Consider the following 21,596-nt stretch of genomic DNA (forward strand, 5'->3'; position numbering starts at 1 on the left):
GTGTATGCACTAAGTCATCTAAATCTGGTGTGTATTTTATACTACTTAAAATCTTAATTTAGATGAGCTATGTTAAGTTATCAATAACCACATGTCACACATCACTATCCCTATTGGATAGTGCATATCTGGTGGTTACAATCTTGGGCACAGAGGAACCAGACTAACTTGGTTCAGATCTTGCCTTCTTCACCAGCTAGCATCATGACTTTGGGCAAATTCTTTATTCTCTTTGTGGCGTAGTGTTCTCATTGTAAAATGGAGATAATAATAGTTATTACTACTAGGGATGCGGAATTGAAATAATTAATATAGGAAAATCACTGAATCTGTCTCTGGCACATAGTAAATGCTTAGTAAATGTTAACTCCTATCATTATGCCTTTAGACTTCGTCCAATAGTTCCCATTCTGTCTTTGAAGTGTCCTTATATTGTGTTAGGGAAGCTAGGACTAGATATTGAATCCCTTGACTTCTGTTTTATATCTTGCTGGTTTTACCCTCAGTCCCTTGCTTTATAAACTCTTCTGTAGTGACTTTCTAAACCAATAAGATGAACTAGATTTTTTAGGAGAGCTTTAATTTCAAGCATTCTCTCCCCTTGTTAACATAATTTATTGAAATGAATGGGAAAACCCAGCACCTCTGCAAATGGCAATGAGTTAATGAGAGATTTATAATTATGATTTTTTAAGCTCACAAAAGATTGAGAGCTACAATATATTGAGTTGCTTTTTCTTTGTAAAATAAATACCTCTGTCCCGCAGAAACCTATGTAATTGTAGCAGTAAGGTAAAACAGATTCACATTCAAAATTAAGGTGATCTTGAAGATTGATGAAGTGTAGTTGTATCTAGTTCAGAGTTATTTAGGATGCTTCCAGATTTGTTGATTATCCAGTCTTATATTAGGTCATAATAACTGCAGAAGATAGAGAAGGGAGTATTTAATGAAGTTTTGCAGAGGAGATGTCCTGTTTAAAAATAACTTGACAGTTTACTGTGATATAACATTTGGTACCTAGAATACTACTAGTAAGTATCATTGCTCATTGTAGAAAAATAAAACATCGTTAAGCAAAGAAGTATCAGTTAGTTGAAGCCTTTGTAAGCATTCACTGAATCAACATTCCTAAAGACAATGTTGCTAAAATGAAATGATGGTAATTGAATATTACAGTGTAAAACAATGCCATGATTCAGGGGATTGAATTGTACCTCTGTGTTAATTTTTACGTTGTATTATCATTGCAGCCATACTTTCATCAGTATAACAAACGTGGAACTGAAAAAATACTTGTTTCAGAAATTTAAAAGACTTTGCAACAGTATTAGGTGAATGCGCATCTGTATTAGGTCTTACTCTCAGGAGAATCTTCTGGCCACCAGTATTAAAAAGTGGCTTATAAGATATTTCCAGGCTGAGTACGGTGGCTCATGCTTGTATTCCCAGCACTTTGGGAGGCTAAGGTGGGAGGATGACTTGAAGCCAGGAGTTTGAGACCAGCCTGGGCAACATAGTGAGGCCCTGTCTATACCAAAAAGACAACAACACCGAACCCCAAAAGCTTTCATGAACATTCTGTAATTAATGTGAAAATTCTTATATTTTTCTCATCTAGCATAATGAAAAATGACCAATTCAGATTCTCCCCCAAGTTTTGAGCTAAAGTATAGCTAAATATGAGCTAAATATTGCTAAGATTGTTTATTATTAATGGACTTTTCCTGAGAATTGTTTTGGAGAATTTCCAGGTGACTGGTTAGAACGTTAATGGTACTGTCTGCAGGTTATCACATTGCCCCTTGTCTTCTTGCACATCATGAAGAAATTATATAGAATATTGACTTTAGTTATTTATGGTACTTTAAGAAGGTTACATAAAACATTTTTACAAAGGACAGACTTCAAGTCATCTCGAGATCAAATTTTGGAGACTAAGGCTGATCTTAGACAAAGCAATGGAGATTTGATGTTGTCCTCAGTCATTAAGAATCGCTAATACTTGATTCCATCTTGGCCCAGGCACCTTTCCTACCTATAGGATCCTGAAAAAGAATAAAACAAAACAACAAACAAAAACCAAGGTGCAAATAGCCATGGCAAGTCAGGGGTCATTTTAATACTCTCTGATAGTCCAGCCTGCTCATGGGAAGATAGACCTTAGAAAAAAGGAAAAAGCAAACAGGTAAAATTGCTGTGACGATTACACATAGGGAAGAAGGATAGAGGACTAGCATCTCTTCAGAAGTAGTTGTTAGAGAAGGCCTCTGTAAAAGGGACAGTTTGGTTAAAACATGAAGGAAGAAGCTAGCCGTGTGACAGAGAGTGGGTGCAGAGCAAGTGTTCAGGCAGAGAGGATAGCACATGGGGAGGCCCCAGTGTGGGAAAGGACATGGCTTGTTCGAGAGACTGAATAATGTGGCTTATTCACAGCCCATTGAGAGAAGTGAGACGAAGTGTGGTACGAGATTAGGTTGGAAAGCGGCAGGAACCAGATCCTGTAGGTAGGCCATCGTAATGAACTTGGATTTTATTTTAGCTGTTTTGGGGAGTTCTTCAAAGATTAGGGAAGAAAGATGATCAAATTTGGTTTTAAGATCACTTAATATTATTTTACACATAATAGTTGTTAAAATATGAGTCAAAATACAGTCCATATTGTTTTATACGTAACAGTTTCTAAAATGTGATTGTGAAAACTGAGGTCCTAGATTGTTAGCGATTTGGGGGAGATATTGTAGGTTTTTGAACTGTGAATAGTTACTATTTACTGAGGACCTGTTACCTGCCAAGCAGTGAAGTATTTTACACAGATTCTCTCTCATCTTCACAGAAATTTCCTTGAAAGGATGCATAATTTTTCCTGTTTAATGGGGGAGGAAATTTTAGATACAGAGTGAAATTAAGCAACTAGCACAGAAGGGCTAGGATTCAAAAACATGTCTGCCTGACTTTACCGTCCCATGGTTTTTTTAAGTGTCTTTTTGCAGGGAGGGAGATGGGGGAGAAGAACAAGGCTGAAAATTGAAGAAAAGGAAAGCACTCTTCTTATCATAAATGTTTGTGGAATAAAGGAATTTAGATTGTTTTTTAATTTGGGGGAGTGATTGGGAAAGTAGTTGCTATAAATTAGAAAATGTATCAAAGTACGTTACTGTATAGAAATTGAATCTCTCTAAAATTTCACTATAGAACATTATGTTCCTGAACAAGAATTTCAGATCTAGCTTTGATTAGACATTGACATTCACTGTTTTTATGGTACACTTGTATGCCATGAAGTTTTAAAAGCATATATGTTTATCAGACAATTAAAATGATCTGTATAATTTTAACAATTAATTACATGTTTTCCCTAGGAGTGGGTTCTGTAAAGTTGAAATATAGGGAAGGTGATGTGTCTGAGGTAGATCAGTCTTTGGAGAAATTAGCTGTGCAGGGCAGAGAGAGCTTGAGCTCTGGAACCAGGAACAGTAACTGTTACGTAGCAAAACAGTGTAGAAAATGTTTAACTCTTAAGTGTTGCCTGTTGTTAGTTGGTAACATGAATGTTGTTGAGATCGTTGAATGTTAAATTATTTTAATTTTCTAATTTTCGAAGGTAGTTGAGAACTTGAAGCAAGATAGTCTGAAATGCATAGTGATAGTGGACCCTAAAGGATCAGGATGGATGAAATGTAGGATTTGGAGTCTGACGAGAAGGGATGGGATGGTTGAAAGAAACATTAACAAGTAGTAAAAAAAAAAAAAAAGAAAGTCCTTTGACAGTAGTCTCTTAGCTTCTTATAATAAAGTGATACTTTTCTTACCATGAGCATTATACAGAATGCTGACGTTTGTAGGTATATAAAAATGCTGCTTATCCTTCTGCCCTGCATTTCTGCTACTAGTAAACGTTGAACCTTTTTTGGCAATAAGACAGATAGATTTCATTTTATTTCTGCAAGTATTCAAATACCATATGTTAATGTTTTACTCTGGGTACAATAAAGTTTAGAATTATTACTGGTCACACAATTAAGACATGCACCGCATGATATGATTTGTTGATATTGGTGGGAATTACAACGGAAGGAAGTTCCCTGTGGATATTTTCTTTCCATAAGATGGAATTCTATCAAGAAGTGTGAAGTATTCTATCAGAATGTGAGGAATAGTCTATCAAGAAGTGAGAGCTATTCCATTAAGAAGTGAGAAATTTGAAGAGACTTGGAAATATAGAAGATATTAGATAGGATCATTAAACCTATTTCAAAATGGAATCCAGTGACTCTGGCCATACTAAACCAAAATTAAGCAAATATAAGTGGCTGGGAGTCAGGTCCCTGGGGAGAAGTATAGGACAGTTTTTATACAAAGTCAGCTAAGGAGTGTGTTTGATAACCCTTTTATTGTAACAAAAAGTGGGTAAAGAAAATGGTGATAGATCTTTAGAAAATAATCTCCTGTTCCCAGCAAAGGGTTGTTCACCACTACCACCGACAAAATTTTTGTTGTTGAAAAAAAAGAAGAATGTGTATGCAATTGTTCATATATATATGTAGCAATATAGAAATACGTGGAGTAAAAAGTGTTCTCCCGGTACGCTCTCCGTTGGCAGCTCAAACCCACTACTCTCCCCAGGGGGAAAACAATGTTAACTGTTCAGTGTTTGTTATTCTATTCTTTTCCCTTTGTATTTGCATTTAAATATGGGCATACAAGCATCTGTACATGTGTACATATTTTAATATCAGAAGAGTCATACTCTACATATTTTGAACGTAAATTTTTTATGTATCTTGACACTCTTTTAATCTCAGCATACAGATGTATCCCAGACTTTTCATAATGTTCCTCTCCTGTGCAGACTGTATGTGTGTATGAGTTTATGAATGAAGATAGCTATATTTCTGCTTAAGTAATACTATTTTTATGTAAAATATTTAGACAATACCAAAGGTGAAAGAAAAAACTAAAAATCAACTGAAATCATTGAGATAATCCCTATTTTGGTGACCATTTAAAAAAATGTTTTTCTTTAGGTATTTACACGAGTGTGAACACACATCACACCTGCCACATATGAAGGTATAATATATATATATGTGTGTGTGTGTGTGTGTGTGTGTGTGTGTATTTATTTATTTATTTTGAGACAAGGTTTCTCTCAGTCACCCAGACTAGGTCTCCCTCAGTCACCCAGACTGGAGTGTAGTGCTGTAATCTTGGCTCCCTGTGTCCTCTGCCTCCCGTGTTCCAGTGATTGTCCTACCTCAGCCTCCTGAGTAGCTGGGACTACTGGTAAAAGTCACCACTCCTGGCTAATTTTTGTTTTGTTTTGTTTTGTTTTTTGGTGGAGATGCCCAGGCTGGTCTTGAACTCCTGGGCTCAAGCAGTCCGCCCGCCTTGGCCCCCCAAAGTGCTGAGATTACAGGGGTGAGCCACAGCGCCCAGCCAGTATAGTATTTGTAAATGGATTATACATACAAGATGATTTTTATCATGGAACTATTTTATCTATCTTCCACTCCCTTTCTCCTATCTTTCCCCTCCCAGTAACCAGTAGTAACAACCTGGTGTACATTTTTCCTGCCTTTCTCAATGCCCATATAATCATATACATATGAAATTATATAATTTACACTCATCTGCATTATTCATTTTTCACAGAACTCATTCTACATCACAGAAATGTAGCCCGCTCATTTTTTTGCTGGATAATATTCTAAGGCAAGGGTCAGCAAACTGCAATAAATGGATCAAATCCATGCAGCCACCTATTTGTATAAATAAAGTTTTACTGGAACACAGCTTCACCCATTTTTATATTGAGCAGTTTAACCTTTTAAATTCTTTGTTTGTTATATGTGGCACAATTTTCCCCCCAATCCATTGTTTGTCTTTTGCTTTGTTACGGTATTTTACCATAAAGAGTTTTTTGGGTTTTTTTGTTTGTTTGTTTGTTTGTTTTTTTAATGCAGTAAAGTAAAACATGCCTCTTCTACCTTTGAGTTTCCTATTTTGATTTAAAAGGTTGCCTAACTCCAGGATTATCCTTGTATTTTCCTAAAATTTCTTCTAAGTTTTTTATCACTTGCTTTTTTATAGGCCTTGAATACATTTTTACGTCTGTATTGAGTGGCATTGTAGTATAATGTAATACCAGATCACAGATAATGAACAAATAGCTAACAATAATGTAGTATAAGGTCACAGACCATGGTTCTGTGATTTACTACCTGTGTGACCTTTGACAAGGTCCTTAACATTTTTGTGTTTTTTGTTTTCCTCTCTAAAATGGGGCTGATTCTTGTACCTGTTTCGTAAGACAAGCTTAAATGAGTGGTTAATATGTAGAAAATACTTAGAACATTATCTGGTACGTAAGTGCTTTTACTATTATTACAGGGTGTGAGTAGGCATCTCATTTTTTTCCCATATGGATAATCAGTTGTCCTAGTAACATTTATTGAGCAGTTAGTTCATCCTTTTCCTCAATCGATTTAAAATGTCATCTCTACTAAATATTAAGTTTCCAAATATATATAGCTCTGTTTGGGGGCTTTATAGCCTGTTACGTGTCTTTATCCCCTGCTCCAGAGCCACAGTGGTTTAATTACTGTAGCTTTATACATACTGGTAACTAACGAGTGGAGTCCCTTTACTTTGTTTTGCAGAATTACTTTGGCTCTTATTGGCTTTTTTTGCTCTTCCATATAGTTTTGTAAACACTCATCAGAATTTACAAAAACTATTTTGTTATTAAGTCTTAGCATAGAAGGGAATGATAATAAGTGGCCATGATTAGAATGGAACCTGCAGTCTCTCATTAATACTTTAACCATTGGAAGTTTTTAGAAGTTATCTGGTTATATAATCTAAAGATTGGTCCACCATGCTAGGTGGGTACTGGGAATATAACAAATGAAAACTGTAGAAAGATAGATCATAAGCCTGCAGTTCCTGAACTATACCCTGAGATACCCAAAGGCACTTCAGAGAACTCCCAGGGTCATTTCAAACTTGTAGGGAAACATGGCCACATCTGTTGGACACCATGTGAACTTCTAGCTCAAGGTAGTTCACAGTTTCAACATCTGATTGTGCCATCTTCATTTTGTAGCTGTGATATCTTTGCGAAGTTGAACTTCTGGTGGTTACTGTTTTAAAAAGCAAGTACTATGCAAAAATCAGTGTGGGACAGGAAATGTGGGTAGCAGTATTTAGTTGCACAGCATCTAAGTTTTAGAAGTTGTGCGGGGCCCTATAGGTGCAAACATCCCATAGTAACTAATTGTGGTTATTTTAAAATGAAATATATATAAAAATATATATGTGTATATGTAAATACATACATACATTTCAGTTTGCATGTATTATTTTTTCAAAAAGGTGCTAATTTGTTGGGACATAGATACTCATTTGTTTGAACCTGTTAAAAAAAGATAGAATGGTTAGCTGTTTCTTTTGACCTATGGAATTCTTAAAAGAAATTACAGAGAAAATAAGGGTACCAGGAGCCAAGCAAGTTTGGGGACCTCTCTACTTTAACAAGTTATTACAAATATTCAAAGATTAAGAACCTTTGGAGTGCTCTGTAGGTAGCGCATACACCATGCTTGCTTAGAACAGGCAAAACTAACATTGCCTGGGCACCTGGGACAGACAGCATTTCTGAGCAAATGGTATTTAAGCTGAGCTTGAGGGAAGACTGGGAATGGACTGAAAAGGAGTGGTGGTGGGAATAGCTTGTGTGAAGAGGCAGGAGCTGTGGGGAGCTGACTGAGAGAACAATGCAGTGGGGCTGGAGATAGGCAGAAGCTAGATCAGGTGGTGACTGACGGGGCGGTCGACTAAAGGAGTTTCTTCAGTTTTCTTTGCAAAAGGCAGCAGCAAGCCTTTGAGGGTTTTTAAGTGAAGAGAGGATATCTTAGGTCACTGCCCTCCTACTGAGGGAACAAAATACAGAATGATATACAGAAATATTTAAGTAACACTGTGTTCTCAATAATTTAGAGTGAATATTTTTTGTAAACATTTTGAAGTGCCTTGATTTTGAAAGGCATTTATAAGCTTTCCTATGAGTGTAATTCGCTCTTAATTTTTCAAACACATATACTTTTTTTGTGTTCAACCTGGCTCAGTTTTAAAAATGAAAAAAAAAAAGGCAGTGTTAAACTGCAAAACATTTAAATTGTAATTTGGGGAGGTATTTTTTCAAATGGCAAAAATTGTGTTGTAATTTTGAAATAAAATGTATTTTATTATCAGTAATACAATATTTCAGATTTTTAATTTGCGTATTTTAACCACCAATCTAACACATTTATCTTTTAAGTTTCTGAGTTAAGTTTGGGGGGTATAATAGAGATTTAATAGTTACTAAGTAAAGATATAAAAGTAATTTCTCTTAGTTTAGCTATCTTTTTGTACTTCCTTTTTGTTTATATGTTTATTCTACTATGATTCCAGTAAACTAATGCAACATAAACATTTTGGTAGCAATAAGAAACTAACTGCAGGTTACTTTTGAAAAATTTCTAAGCTTATTTTCAGGAATTTTAAGACTTGAAAAATAAAATAAATTTTATAGTCATTAAATGGGCATGGAGACCTGAAACTCTTCTTTTTTTTTTTTTTTTCGAGACGGAATCTCGCTGTTGCCAGGCTGCAGTGCAGTGGCGTGATCTCGGCTCAGTCAACCTCCACCTCCTGCGTTCAAGTGATTCTCCTGTCTCAGCCTCCCGACTAACTGGGACTACAGGCACGTGCCTCCATGCCCAGCTAATTTTTGTATTTTTAGTTGAGGTGGTGTTTCACCATGTTGGCCAGGCTGTTCTCGAACTCCTGACCTCATGATCTACCCGCCTTGGCCTCCCAAAGTGCTGGGATTATAGGTGTGAGCCACTGCGCCCAGCCATCTCTTTTCTAATACCTGCCTGTGGTGTTTGGGAAAGGGTAATTAGTCTGATTAGAATTAGAATTTGTTTATCATTGAAGTGTTGGAAAACTTTTAAAACAATTGAATGTGATTTCCTTCCCTCTGCCAGTGTGTTTTGTATTTCTTTAGAGCTATTTGTTCATTATATAATATATAATTTGTGTCATCCTTAAATTCATAATGTAAATAAATTATAAAGAGGTGTAGATATATTCGAAAAACAGTCTTAGTTTCATTTGCTGGATTAGGTTTCTCTGATTTTTCACATGAAGAAAGCTGATGACAACTTGAGTTATTTACAAGGGAATTGGTCAGAAGTTTTCTTGAAGAAGAGTGATAAAGCTTTAAGTTGGAAAGCTTTCCAACAGGCTGAGAATATAAGGTTTATAGCAAATATTTTTCTTTAAATTTTGTTCTTCCCATGTTCAAAGAACTGACAGGGACTTAGAAAAATTAAGCTAATTCCTCCCGTGCTCTTTACACTAAAATGAATTCTAGATGAAGATTAAATGTAGAAAATCACAAAATAATGGAACAAAGCAAGGCTGAAATTTTTTATAATCTTGGGATAAAAAAGACCTAAGTATAACTTTTAGTTGTGTGTAGCTTAAAATTTATTCTTATAACAAATATTATAAAGTCAATGGAAAAAAGAATATTTGTAAAATATGATAGCAGATTGCTTTTTAATTCAGTCAGATGAATACATTCACTAGAAAAATGGACAATGTGTGTGTATAGTAAATTTATGAAGGAAATACAAATAACTAATAAACATAAAAAGATACCTCTTAATGAAGAATCATTTTAATTTTCTGCCTCCTTTATGTTCAATAGAGAATTTCACTTTGAATGCAGTAACTTAAAGTATTTATAAATCTAATTCTAGGGTTTGAAATAAAACTTTTATTAGATACTCATGTCGTTTAACAAGGCTTGTTTATCTCAGGTAGAAGGTTTTTTTTCCCTCCCCTAATGTTCTTCTAAATTGGTCAAAGTTTGGTTTCCTATTTGAAAGTAAATCTTATTTATTAGACATTTATAGTGAGATTACTATATTTATGTGTCATATCCAAAGAGCAACAGTTAATAATTTTTGGACTCGTTAGTAATATATTTTCTGACAGAAATAGTAGAAGAAAGGTTTGCCTAACTTTGTTCTTTTTCTTTATTTTTGTAGGAGCCAGCATTCGAACGTTCACTCCATTTTATTTTCTGGTGGAGCCGGTGGATACACTCTCAGTTAGAGGCTCTTCTGTTATATTAAACTGTTCAGCATATTCTGAGCCTTCTCCAAAAATTGAATGGAAAAAAGATGGAACTTTTTTAAACTTAGCATCAGATGATCGACGCCAGCTTCTCCCAGATGGATCTTTATTTATCAGCAACGTGGTGCATTCCAAACACAATAAACCTGATGAAGGTTATTATCAGTGTGTGGCCACTGTTGAGAGTCTTGGAACTATTGTCAGTAGAACAGCCAAGCTCACAGTAGCAGGTAAGGTTTAAGTGATTTTTTTTTTTTTTTTTTGCATTTTCAAATATTTGTAACACGTACATCTTGATAAAAGCACTATTCTCTTGGAGTTTTCATTTAATTAGTAGCAACAAATGTACTCATTTAACAGATATCAACTGTGCATATACTCTGTGTATGGGACCTTGCTATAGGGTTTGCTCAGTGCCGTAGAGAATAAACTGTAGCGTGTTTCCACTTGTCCGATGGCTTAATATTGCTATCAGAAGTACTGAGCAGTTCTTTTCTCCTTTTAAACGTGGAAGTGGCAGAGGAAGTGGTATAGGAAAATTAAATCACTTTGATGGCCAACTTCTATCTTACCCAGCATAACCATTTAGTATAGTTTTGTAAAACTTGAAGTAAAGTCAGAATCCTGGTTCCTTGATGCCTTAACCAAGGAAATGACATTCAATTGGATTAATTGTTTTAAAATCTAGACAGTGTATATTAAGGTGGAGAGCAGAAAGTTATAAAGAGAGGAACTTTCCCTCCTTTTCAGAGTTTCCTTATTTGAAGAATGGTGGAAAATGTAAGAAAAATAGGGATCTAGAAGAATAAGATGTGGTTTCTAAGTAAGTCATGTCTGTTTTATAGTAGATACTAGCATTCCTGAGATAGTGTTTCTTTACTTGAGTACCAGAGGAAATAGTTTTTGTGAAGGGTCATGTTATACAAAAATGTTATCGTTAAGTCCTGTATTTACTCTCACCTTGGTGAGATGCCCACGTGTGAGACAGGACCTTAGAGATAGTAGTCTCCCATCTCATTCCTACTCTATGGTTTCCCATCTCAGGCTCACTCCAGAGTATATTTGCTCATACTTTCAGAGCACAATGGCTGTTTTTTTTTTTTCTCTTTGGGGACAAATACTCAAAGTTGAATTTGGGTGTGGCAAAAAGTTTCTGTAATTATTCCGTAGTCATAGACTGAGGATAGAAAATTTCCCTTTTCTTTCCTTCTCTCTCTCCCTCACTCCCTTCTACCCTCCCTTCTTTCCTTTCTTCCTTCTTTTCTCTTTATATTTTTCTTCCTTTTCTTTTCTTTCTCTTTTCATTTCCCTTTTCTTTTCTTTTCTTTCTTCTCTCTCCCTTAAATAATCTATTTGCCAGGCTTTCTCCAACATGTTTCTTAAATAAATTAGTATAATGACTGCCTTTACAATGTCATAATGAGGTCAGTGTTTATAATTTAAGTTCTTAAATGTCTCTTATCTGGGCTTTATTCATGGGCTCCTTCCTCTCAGCTGTCCCCCCATATACTATCATCAAATCCAGTGAATTCTGCTTCTTAATTTCTCTGTACTTAATCCACTTTCTCCTTCCCGAGGCAACTTCCAGTGTTCCCTCAGCACAGCCTTGTAAGCATCTGCCTGCTACCTTACTCTTCCCCTCCTCCAGTCCAGTCTCCAACCTGGCTAGAGTACTCTTTCTCATCCTTCAGTGATCCTCCAGTAACACCATCAAGGTAACATCTAAACTCTCAAATAACAGGCCTGTTGATTCCTTTTATGAGCTGTCCTCCACTTCTCCAACCTTATTTCTTAACATTTCACCCTGCCTCTGTCCCCACTCCTGTCCCCCACCTCCACCATCACCCTCACCACAGTTATAAGCACTGGCAGTACTGAGTGTTTTTTTCCTTTCATTTATTCTCTGCCTTCCACCCTTTGCTCATGGCATCCCCACTGCCTGTTAATTTTATCCTCCACCTTTCCTCACTTTCTTCTCCTCTGCTAAGTTTGTCCATTCTTTCTCTTAGCTTTGATACCTTCAGGAAGCATTTTTTGACCCAGTATCTAAGCAAGCAGCACCACAAAAGGTGATACATTCTGCGGTGACTGCATACAGGGTTCTGTAGGAAAGTTATTTAACCCACTCTTGGCCCTAGGTATCAGGAGTAAATAGTATCCAAGCTAAGTGATTAAATAAAAGTTCTTTTAAATAGTTGCATAGTATACATTGTCTAGATATACTTACTGTGATTTATTTGAAGATTTCTTTGTTGATGAACAGTTAAATGGATTAAATTGTTGGATATTATAGGCAATACTGTAGTGAACTGCCTTCTGCAAATCTTTATTTCTATAAAATAGATTACTGGAATTGGGATTCCTAGATCATAAGATATACTTGTGTGTGTGCGCAATTAAAAGGAACTAGTTTGTCAGTTCCTCAAAATGTTAACCATGGTGTTACCATATGACCCAGCAATTCCACTCCTAGGCATTGTGGGGTAGGTATGGGGTTATGCAGAATGACTGCAAGTGAGTACAAGATTTCTTTCTGGAATGATGAAAAGGTTCTGAAACTAGATTATGGTGATGATTACCCAACTTTATTCATATACTAAAAAATATTAAATTATGTACTTTAGATAGTGAACTTTATGGTATATAAATTATATCTCAATAAAACTTAAAATTCTGCCAAATTGCCATTCTAAAAGACTCTTAGAGTTTTTTGGTTGCAAGCAGTAGTACTGATCATAGCCAAGTCAAGCAAGAAGGGAAGTTTTTAAAAGATCAGTAAATAGGTACCTCATAGAATTAAGTATGAGAGGTCTTTTTCCCTGAGCTGTCTCATTTCTCCACAACCAAAATTTCTGTTTTTTTGCCTGAGCAGTATGCTGCCTGTGGGTATTTTGTGCCCAGAGGTGGGGTAATAGGGTGCTCTATATACAGACATTGTTAATATCCTCTTGTCAACTCCAGGTCTTACTCCCACTCTCCTTTTTGTCCTGTAGTTCTCCAGAGGCAGCAGGACAACTGGCTTCCTTCTTGGGAGCGCAGGAAGCTGCAGCGTTCCCTGCCTTGATATGTCAGTTACTAGTCCTCCATCTGCTTTCCCTACTCAGAAATTTTTTGAAATCTCTTGTCTGCCAATTCTCCATATGTTTTTGTGAGCTTACATTTTAAAAATTACTAATTTTCATGAGACCTCAGGAGGAAGAATTTTTTGACTCTTAAAAATACAACTGAGCTGGGCGCAGTGGCTCACGCCTGTAATCCCAGCACTATAGGAGGCCGAGATGGGCGAATCACCTGAGGTCAGGAGTTTGAGACCAGCCTGGCCAACATGGTGAAACCCCATCTCTATTAAAAATACACACATTAGCCAGTATGCTAGTGCACGCCTGTAACCCCAGCTACTTGGGAGGCTGAGGCAGGAGAATCGTTTCAACCCTGGAAGCAAAGGTTGCAGCGAGCCAAGATTGTGCCACTGTACTCCAGCATGGGCGACAGAGTGAGACTCTGTCTCAAAAAAAAAAAAAAAAAATTAAATTAAATTAAAATAGAACCATATTTTGGTTTTATTGATTAAGATTTCCTCCTTTCCCCAACTTTATTAGTTTCTGTGTTTCTCTTTGTTAATTCCTTTCTTCTGATATTCTGGTTTCTTAAAAGTAGATTTTTGATCAAATCATGGGAGCTCAAGGAAAAAAAGCAGATTTTTTGGATAATTTTATCTTTATTTTTTTTCCTGCAAAAATCCCCTTGAAATGAAAAAAAAAAAAAAAGGAAAAAGAAAAAGCTTATTGCAGGGCTGTAAAACCTGTGTGATTTATGTTTGGACTAATTCACCGTCATAAAACTAGAAAACCTGTAATCATTTCTCATGATTTGTTTGTTCTTCCTTGAAGAAACATTTTGTTTCATTCTGAGCATAGCATTCACTTTTTAGATATTAATTATAATAGCTAGTTAAGTGTTTATGCAATATACTATATATAAATTATTTATTTTAAGTACTTTTTTTTCTTTTAACAATCCTGTGAGGCCTGTTATTCTCATTTTACTTGTGAAGAAACTGAGTCTTAGGGAGTGGTTAAATAACTTGCAAGCTTCATACACCCATGAAGTGGTGGTGTGGGGGTTCAGATTCAGATATGTGACTTGAAAACTGATGCTCTTAGCTACTGCATCCTGTGGCATCTATATTTATGATGACATTTTTGGTTCACATTTTATTTTGAGATCATTTCAAACTTAGGGAGTAGGTACAAGAATAGAACCAAGAAATCTCATATAGCTTCACCTAGATTACCTGATTGGTAACATCTTATTATATCTGCCTTATCCCCCAAATATGCATACATCCAAATACATATTTTTTCTGAGCCATTAAGAGTAAATTGCAGACAGGTTTTCCTGTAACTGCCACCTAAATACCCACGTGTATAGTTCTTTGAAACAAGGACATTCTCCTAGATAACCACAGATATCCATCAAAATTAGGAAATTAACTGTAATACAACACTACCGTTTAATTTAGATTTCACTGATTATCTCAATAATGTTCTTTATAGTAAAAACCCAAAGCAGAGTACCCCCCGTCCTCCTCCCACACATACTCTTCTTTCTGGCCCAAGATTACATATTTCACTTAGTAGTTGTGTCTCTAAACTCTTTTGACATAACTTGGTTTTTCCTTGCCTCATTTTGGGTTTGTTCGATTTCTCCCATGAATAGATTCAGATTTCGCAGTTTTGGGAGAAATACCACAGAAGTAATGCTGTGTTCTCTGTGCATCATGCCAAGAAGCATGTGCTATTTTGTTCTGTTGCTGGTGAGGTTAACTTTTACTACCTAAGATGGTCTGTGCAGTGTTTCTCCATTGTAAAGCTTTGTACTTTTGTTAATTAGTAATGAGTATTTTGGGAAGAGATACTTTGATACTCTGTAAATATACTGTTCCTCATCACATTTTTGTTTACTAGTTTTAGTATCCATTGAGATTCATGCCTGAATCAGTTATTACTATCAAGTGGTGATTTTTCTAGTTCCATCATTTCTGTACGGTAGAGCTTTTCCTTCTCTTCCACTTACTTGTTTACATTTGCATGAACCCACAGATTCTTGTTTTATTCAGTGGGTTATAGTGCATGTTAATACCATTATCCCAGATTTAACCAGAGGAAGCTCCCTTCAGTCTGACTTCTATGCCCTTCTGATATGTCTTCATTGTTCTTTGGATACTTTTCTTTCTTTATGTTGTAAGATGTCCCAGGTTCATCTTGTACTTTCTCTCCATCTGCACTCTTAGAATTGGGCATTTCTCCAAGAATGTTATTTAGAAAAGGTAGAGACACCATATGTACCATTGCTACTGAAGTGATATCGATGCTGGACCTTCTCTGTGGACAGGGCTAGGAAGTATATAGGTGTATATATGTATATAGGTATAGCAATGAATATGTAATGACAAAATGTATAAATATTTCACACATACATAGGCACCCATATAGATTTTTATTTCTATAATTATATAAAACCATGACGTTTACACTGATACCTCCATTCTAGACCAGTACCATAGGACTTATTCTACCCATCTCCTTTTCAATGTTTGTACCTTGCTTCTCCAACTGTGAGGAATCTGATTCCATTTATCCTTAATGCATTTACTTGTTTGCCCAGTATTCCTGTATTTAGCTAATTTCTGTGGACCTTTTTCTCAACCCTGGTTCTGCCATATGTTGTAGCCATGTGGGCTGACTTGCTCCTGGCCCCCAAGACAAAATTTTAAAGTAATATTTAATTAAATTTTATTTCTTCTTTTCCTTTATTGTCCAGGTCTTCCAAGATTTACCAGCCAACCAGAACCTTCCTCAGTTTATGCTGGGAACAGCGCAATTCTGAATTGTGAAGTTAATGCAGATTTGGTCCCATTTGTGAGGTGGGAACAGAACAGACACCCCGTTCTTCTGGATGATAGAGTTATCAAACTTCCAAGTGGAATGCTGGTTATCAGCAATGCAACTGAAGGAGATGGCGGGCTTTATCGCTGCGTAGTGGAAAGTGGTGGGCCACCAAAGTATAGTGATGAAGTTGAATTGAAGGTTCTTCCAGGTATTAACTCATTATCAGGACTGATGGTTTTATGTTTATGAATGGGTAAACATTGTTCTGTTAGAATTTTTAAAAATAATGAATATTGGCCGGGCACAGTGGCTCATGCCTGTAATCCCAGCACTTTGGGAGGTTGAAGTGGTGGATCACCTGAGGTCCAGCCTGGCCAACATAGCAAAACCCTGTCTTTACTAAAAATACAAAAATTAGCCAGGCGTGGTGGCGGGTGCCTGAAACCCCAGCTACTCTGGAGGCTGACGCAGGAAAATTGCTTGAACCCGGAAGGTGGAGGGTACAGTGAGCCGAGATTGTGCCACTGCACTACAACCTGGGTAATAGAGCAAGACTCCATCTCAAAAAAAAAAAAAAAAAAACCAATGTTAATATGTGGTATGACATTTTACTGTCAGCATAAGGAGTCTCAGTTTCTTATAGGAGTGAAAAGAAGAAAATGTGCCAGAAGATCCACTCTTTAGGGAATGCATTATTAAAAATTTAGCTCTGTATCTTTTGTCAAGCCTTCTCCCCAACAATAGGATACTTTTATTGTTAGATCGTTTCACTTATACAAATCAGATACCCATCCAGGCTAGTTCGTATAAGGGATGGGTTGGGTGGTAAGTGTTAACATGGTGGCTCTAGAGGCAATGGCAGGCAAGAGTCCTTGGATCTTTATACTCCCCATTTTAGTGTAAACTCAGCTCCTATTTGAGTCTTTCTTTTTGTGTGTCTTCTCAGTTCCTGCCCCTTCTGGCATTCCTCATAATCAATTCTGTATATCTTTTCTCACTGTATAACTTCTGCTTACTCATAACTTCCTCCCACTTGTAGCTCATCGTAGCCCCTCTAGCCTTTTGGTGTTTCATGACTGTTTACCTTCTGTTCTTACTGCTAGGTGCCCCCTCCATATTTCTCATCTCAAATTTGAGTTTCTGAATATAATTGAACCATCCCTACATTATTTGGGAAGAGTTCTATGTCTGTTAAATAGGCTCATTTTAAACCTATGGATGGGTTTGCAAAGCAGGACTGTGAGCTGCAACTCTTGAGGGTGTTCCTAATAGCCCTTCAACTGATCTTTTTAAAAATCCAGGTTCTTTTTTTTGTCGTTATCCCTCGTCAATTCTGTCTCAGTATATTCTCAGCAAGGACAGTATCTTTTAAAGTGTGTGTGTGCGCGTGTGTGCGTGTGTGTGTCTTGAGACAGGGTCTTGCCCTGTAACCCGGGCTAGAGTGCAGTGGTGTGATCCTGGTTCACTGCAGCCTTGACCTCCTGGGCTCAAGTGTTCCTCCTACCTCAGCCTCCCGAGTAGCTGGGGCTAATAGTTCACACCACCACATCCAGCTAATTTTTTGTATTTTTTGTAGAGATGGGATTTTGCCGTATTGCCCAAGTTGGCCTTGAACTCCTGGGCTCAAGTGATTCTCCCACCTTGGCCTCCCAAAGTGCTGGGCTTACAGGTGTGAGCCACAGTGGCCAGTGTAAGGTGTATATTATTAGATCTTGTCACACCTTTGCTCAAAACTCCCTAATGGTTTTCTGTGTCATTCAGAGTTAAAGTTCTGGCCTGAAAAGATTTATAATCTTAATACCACTTTCTTGCTTTCTCTCACCTGTCACATCTCCTACTCTTCTCTCCCTCACTCGAAGATTGTGATCACTTTATGTTTCTGCGATACTCCAGATATGCTTTTGGTCATTTTCTCTACCTGGAATCCTCTTTCCTCAGATACCTGCCTGGGTCACTCTCTTACCTCTCTGCTCCAATATCACTTTATCAGTGAAGCCTTTCTTGAACACTGTGTTTAAAACAACAATCTTTGATTTCCACCCCCAGTGTTTTCTCCTTCTACCTTCATTTTACTTCAGAACGTATCACCATCAGACATATTCGATCTTACTTGTCTCTCTCCCTCGTTAGTACGTAAACTCAACCAGAGCAGGGAATTTTGTCTGCTGCCAAAAACACTTTCTGGCATATAGAAGCCAGTAATATTTGCTATGAATTTGTTTAATTGATTCTTATCAAAATTTGATTAAAATATACCTAAGTAATTCAAGGTGAATTTTAAAAAAGAACTATTGCCATATACCAATATCGTTCAGCCTGCTTGCTCACTTGCTTTTACATGACAGAGGTAAGAACTTCTCAACACCTAGGGTAGCATTTAAGCAAATCCTCAAAATGGGATCCAAGAAAACAAGGTTTGTAGTGTCAAAAGATGAGATCACTACTCAACATCTGAAACAAAAACATAACGTGGAATATTTTGCTTACTTAAGTAAGGGAGAGTTGTGCTCGTCAAACATAGTTGTCTTGAGCAAAGCTAAGTCCTGATCTCCTGTAGAATTTTTCAGAAGACATTGTTTTGGGTTGTACTGGTTAAGAGACGGAGGTGGATTAATGTCAGTCATAGAAACATATTTTGTGGTTGATTACGGAGGTGGGAGCAAGTTAACGTCAACCTTAAAAACAAATGACTGTACCATTAGTTGGCTGACTTTCAAAGCCTGAGCTTGTTTGGCTTTCAAAGGCACGTTCACCCTTGTGAGTTGTCAGTAATCGATTAGGCAATGTTTCCTTGTTACCATGGCCACAGGACTGTCACTAATAGGTTAGACAAGTTTAAGGCTAGTCCTGGAGGTTGTTATCATGGCTGTAGAACATCTTTTCCAAAGCATGTGAGCACAAGAGTCACATCTCTTTGGCCTGAGACCTTTTTTGTCAAAACTCAATGTTAAGTTAATATTACCCTATTGAGGAGAGAACTCTATCTTCTGCCCACAAGAGTGTGGCCTTTCCATGTTTCCACAAGAGGACAACTCTATAAAGTGAACACACATTAATTCTAATGTCTGAATAAGAAATATACAAATATAGTAGTAGCTAGATGGTTGCTCAATTACAGAATCAAGGGATTGACAGACTAAGTGAGCAAGTTAAAGAGATGAAACTCTGAAAGCTTTTCAGAAATAATACACAGATACAGGAAAGAAAGGAAACATCTTATCCCTGTGACTATGGATAAGGATACCAAGGAGGAAGATGCCAAGGGTCCTGAGCTTACTCAGTCTCCGCTGTTTGTACCACTCATATGGCTTTTATCTTATCTTTCAACGTGAAGGGGATTCATGTCAAATATCCCTCAATTGATTGAGAAGTACGTACCCTGAAGGCAGGAGCGGTACGTTATATGTCCTTAAGACCCCTAAAGAGGCTAGCACAATGCTTTGCACATAGAATTTGTTTGAGAAGTGTTTGCTAATTTGAATGGAAATCTTTATATTATTTTTGCTTAAAATATTTTGTCATATAAAGCCACACAGACTGAATAAGAACTAGTCGTTCCTCAAGATTAAAGCGGTAAATTGCTCTGTCTTTTGTGTGTGTGTGTGGGTGGGGGTAATGATGGGGTCTTGCTATATTGCCTACCCTAGTCTCAAACTCCTGGGCTCAAGCAGTCCTCCCTCCTCAGTCTCCCAAAGTGATGGGATTACAGGTGTGAGCCACCATGCCCGGCTTGTTTTGTCCTTTATTTAATTATTGTCTTTTGTTAATTTGTTGTTTTGTTTTGGCTTTTTTTTTTTTCTTTTAGATACTGAGGTGACATCAGACTTGGTGTTTTTGAAACAGCCTTCTCCCTTAGTCAGAGTCATTGGTCAGGATGTAGTGTTGCCATGTGTTGCTTCAGGACTTCCTACTCCAACCATTAAATGGATGAAAAATGAGGAGGCACTTGACACAGAGAGGTAAGTGTTGTCTGCCTAAAAGCCTTTTTCAGCCTTAGCTTAAGACTTTGTCTAATCCCATTTGGGACTACTGACTAATTTTAAAAGATTATCAACTTTATTTAAACACATCATAATGCTCATATATCATCCTTGAAATATGTTTATGTGATATATATGATTAGGATATTTAAAGAAAAAGATAATTTCAAAATATTAAGAGATAATTAATTATTCCCTTTGTTCCTGTTGAAGCCGCAGTGTACTCAGCTTAAGGCTTCAGGATTTTTTTTTTTTTTTTTTTGGCCCTGTTGAATATTTTGAAATTATCTTTTTTTTTGATTATACTTTAAGTTCTAAGGGTACATGTGCATAACGTGCAGGTTTGTTACATATGTATACTTGTGCCATGTTGCTGTGCTGCACCCATCAACTCGTCAGCACCCATCAACTCGTCATTTACATCAGGTATAACTCCCAATGCAATCCCTCCCCCCTCCCCCCTCCCCATGATAGGCCCCGGTGTGTGATGTTCCCCTTCCCGAGTCCAAGTGATCTCATTGTTCAGTTCCCACCTATGAGTGAGAACATGCGGTGTTTGGTTTTCTGTTCTTGTGATAGTTTGCTAAGAATGATGGTTTCCAGCTGCATCCATGTCCCTACAAAGGACACAAACTCATCCTTTTTTATGGCTGCATAGTATTCCATGGTGTATATGTGCCACATTTTCTTAATCCAGTCTGTCACTGATGGACATTTGGGTTGATTCCAAGTCTTTGCTATTGTGAATAGTGCCGCAGTAAACATACGTGTGCATGTGTCTTTATAGCAGCATGTTTTATAATCCTTTGGGTATATCCCCAATAATGGGATGGCTGGGTCATATGGTACATCTAGTTCTAGATCCTTGAGGAATCGCTTCAGGATTTTCTTCCCTAAATTTTTGCAGGAGCTTTGGTCCTGAGTAGCCTGAGTCTTCTTACTCATTCTCATATGCATTTCGTTGACAGTAGTTTTTCCATTGCACAATCAGTATGAGAAATTGGGCTGGGCACGGTGGCTCACGCCTGTAATCCCAGCGCTTTGGGAGGCTGAGGCGGGCAGATCACGAGGTCGGGAGATCAAGACCATCCTGGCTAACACAATGAAACCCTGTCTCTACTAAAAATACAAAAAATTAGCCAGGCGTTGTGGCATGTGCCTGTAGTCCCAGCTACTCGGGAGGCTGAGGTGGGAGAATCACTTGAACCCAGGAGATGGAGGTTGCAGTGACCCGAGATCGCACCACTGCACTCCAGCCTGGGCAACAAGAGCAAAACTCCGTCTCAAAAAAGAAAAAAGAAAAAAAAAAGGCCGGGCGCGGTGGCTCAAGCCTGTAATCCCAGCACTTTGGGAGGCCGAGACGGGCGGATCACGAGGTCAGGAGATCGAGACCATCCTGGCTAACAGGGTGAAACCCCGTCTCTATTAAGAAATACAAAAAACTAGTCGGGCGAGGTGGCGGGCGCCTGTAGTCCCAGCTACTGGGGAGGCTGAGGCCGGAGAATGGCGTGAACCCGGGAGGCGGAGCTTG

At 37.5% G+C, this 21,596-nt stretch overlaps 1 protein-coding gene across 4 annotated transcripts in view; it reads left to right on the plus strand.

Annotated features, from left to right (window-relative positions):
* Positions 1–21,596, plus strand: part of NEO1 (neogenin 1) — a 261,042-nt gene that overhangs the window by 61,567 nt on the left and 177,879 nt on the right. For all 4 annotated transcript variants that reach the window (XM_025390047.1, XM_025390048.1, XM_025390051.1 and 1 more), the window contains 3 exons: positions 10,107–10,424; positions 16,018–16,293; positions 19,891–20,044. In XM_025390047.1, the coding sequence (XP_025245832.1) occupies positions 10,107–10,424; positions 16,018–16,293; positions 19,891–20,044 (748 nt within the window). The remainder of the gene's footprint in view (positions 1–10,106; positions 10,425–16,017; positions 16,294–19,890; positions 20,045–21,596) is intronic.

The sequence above is a fragment of the Theropithecus gelada genome, chromosome 7a (genome assembly GCF_003255815.1).
Source record: "Theropithecus gelada isolate Dixy chromosome 7a, Tgel_1.0, whole genome shotgun sequence".
Classification (NCBI taxonomy): Eukaryota; Metazoa; Chordata; class Mammalia; order Primates; family Cercopithecidae; genus Theropithecus; species Theropithecus gelada.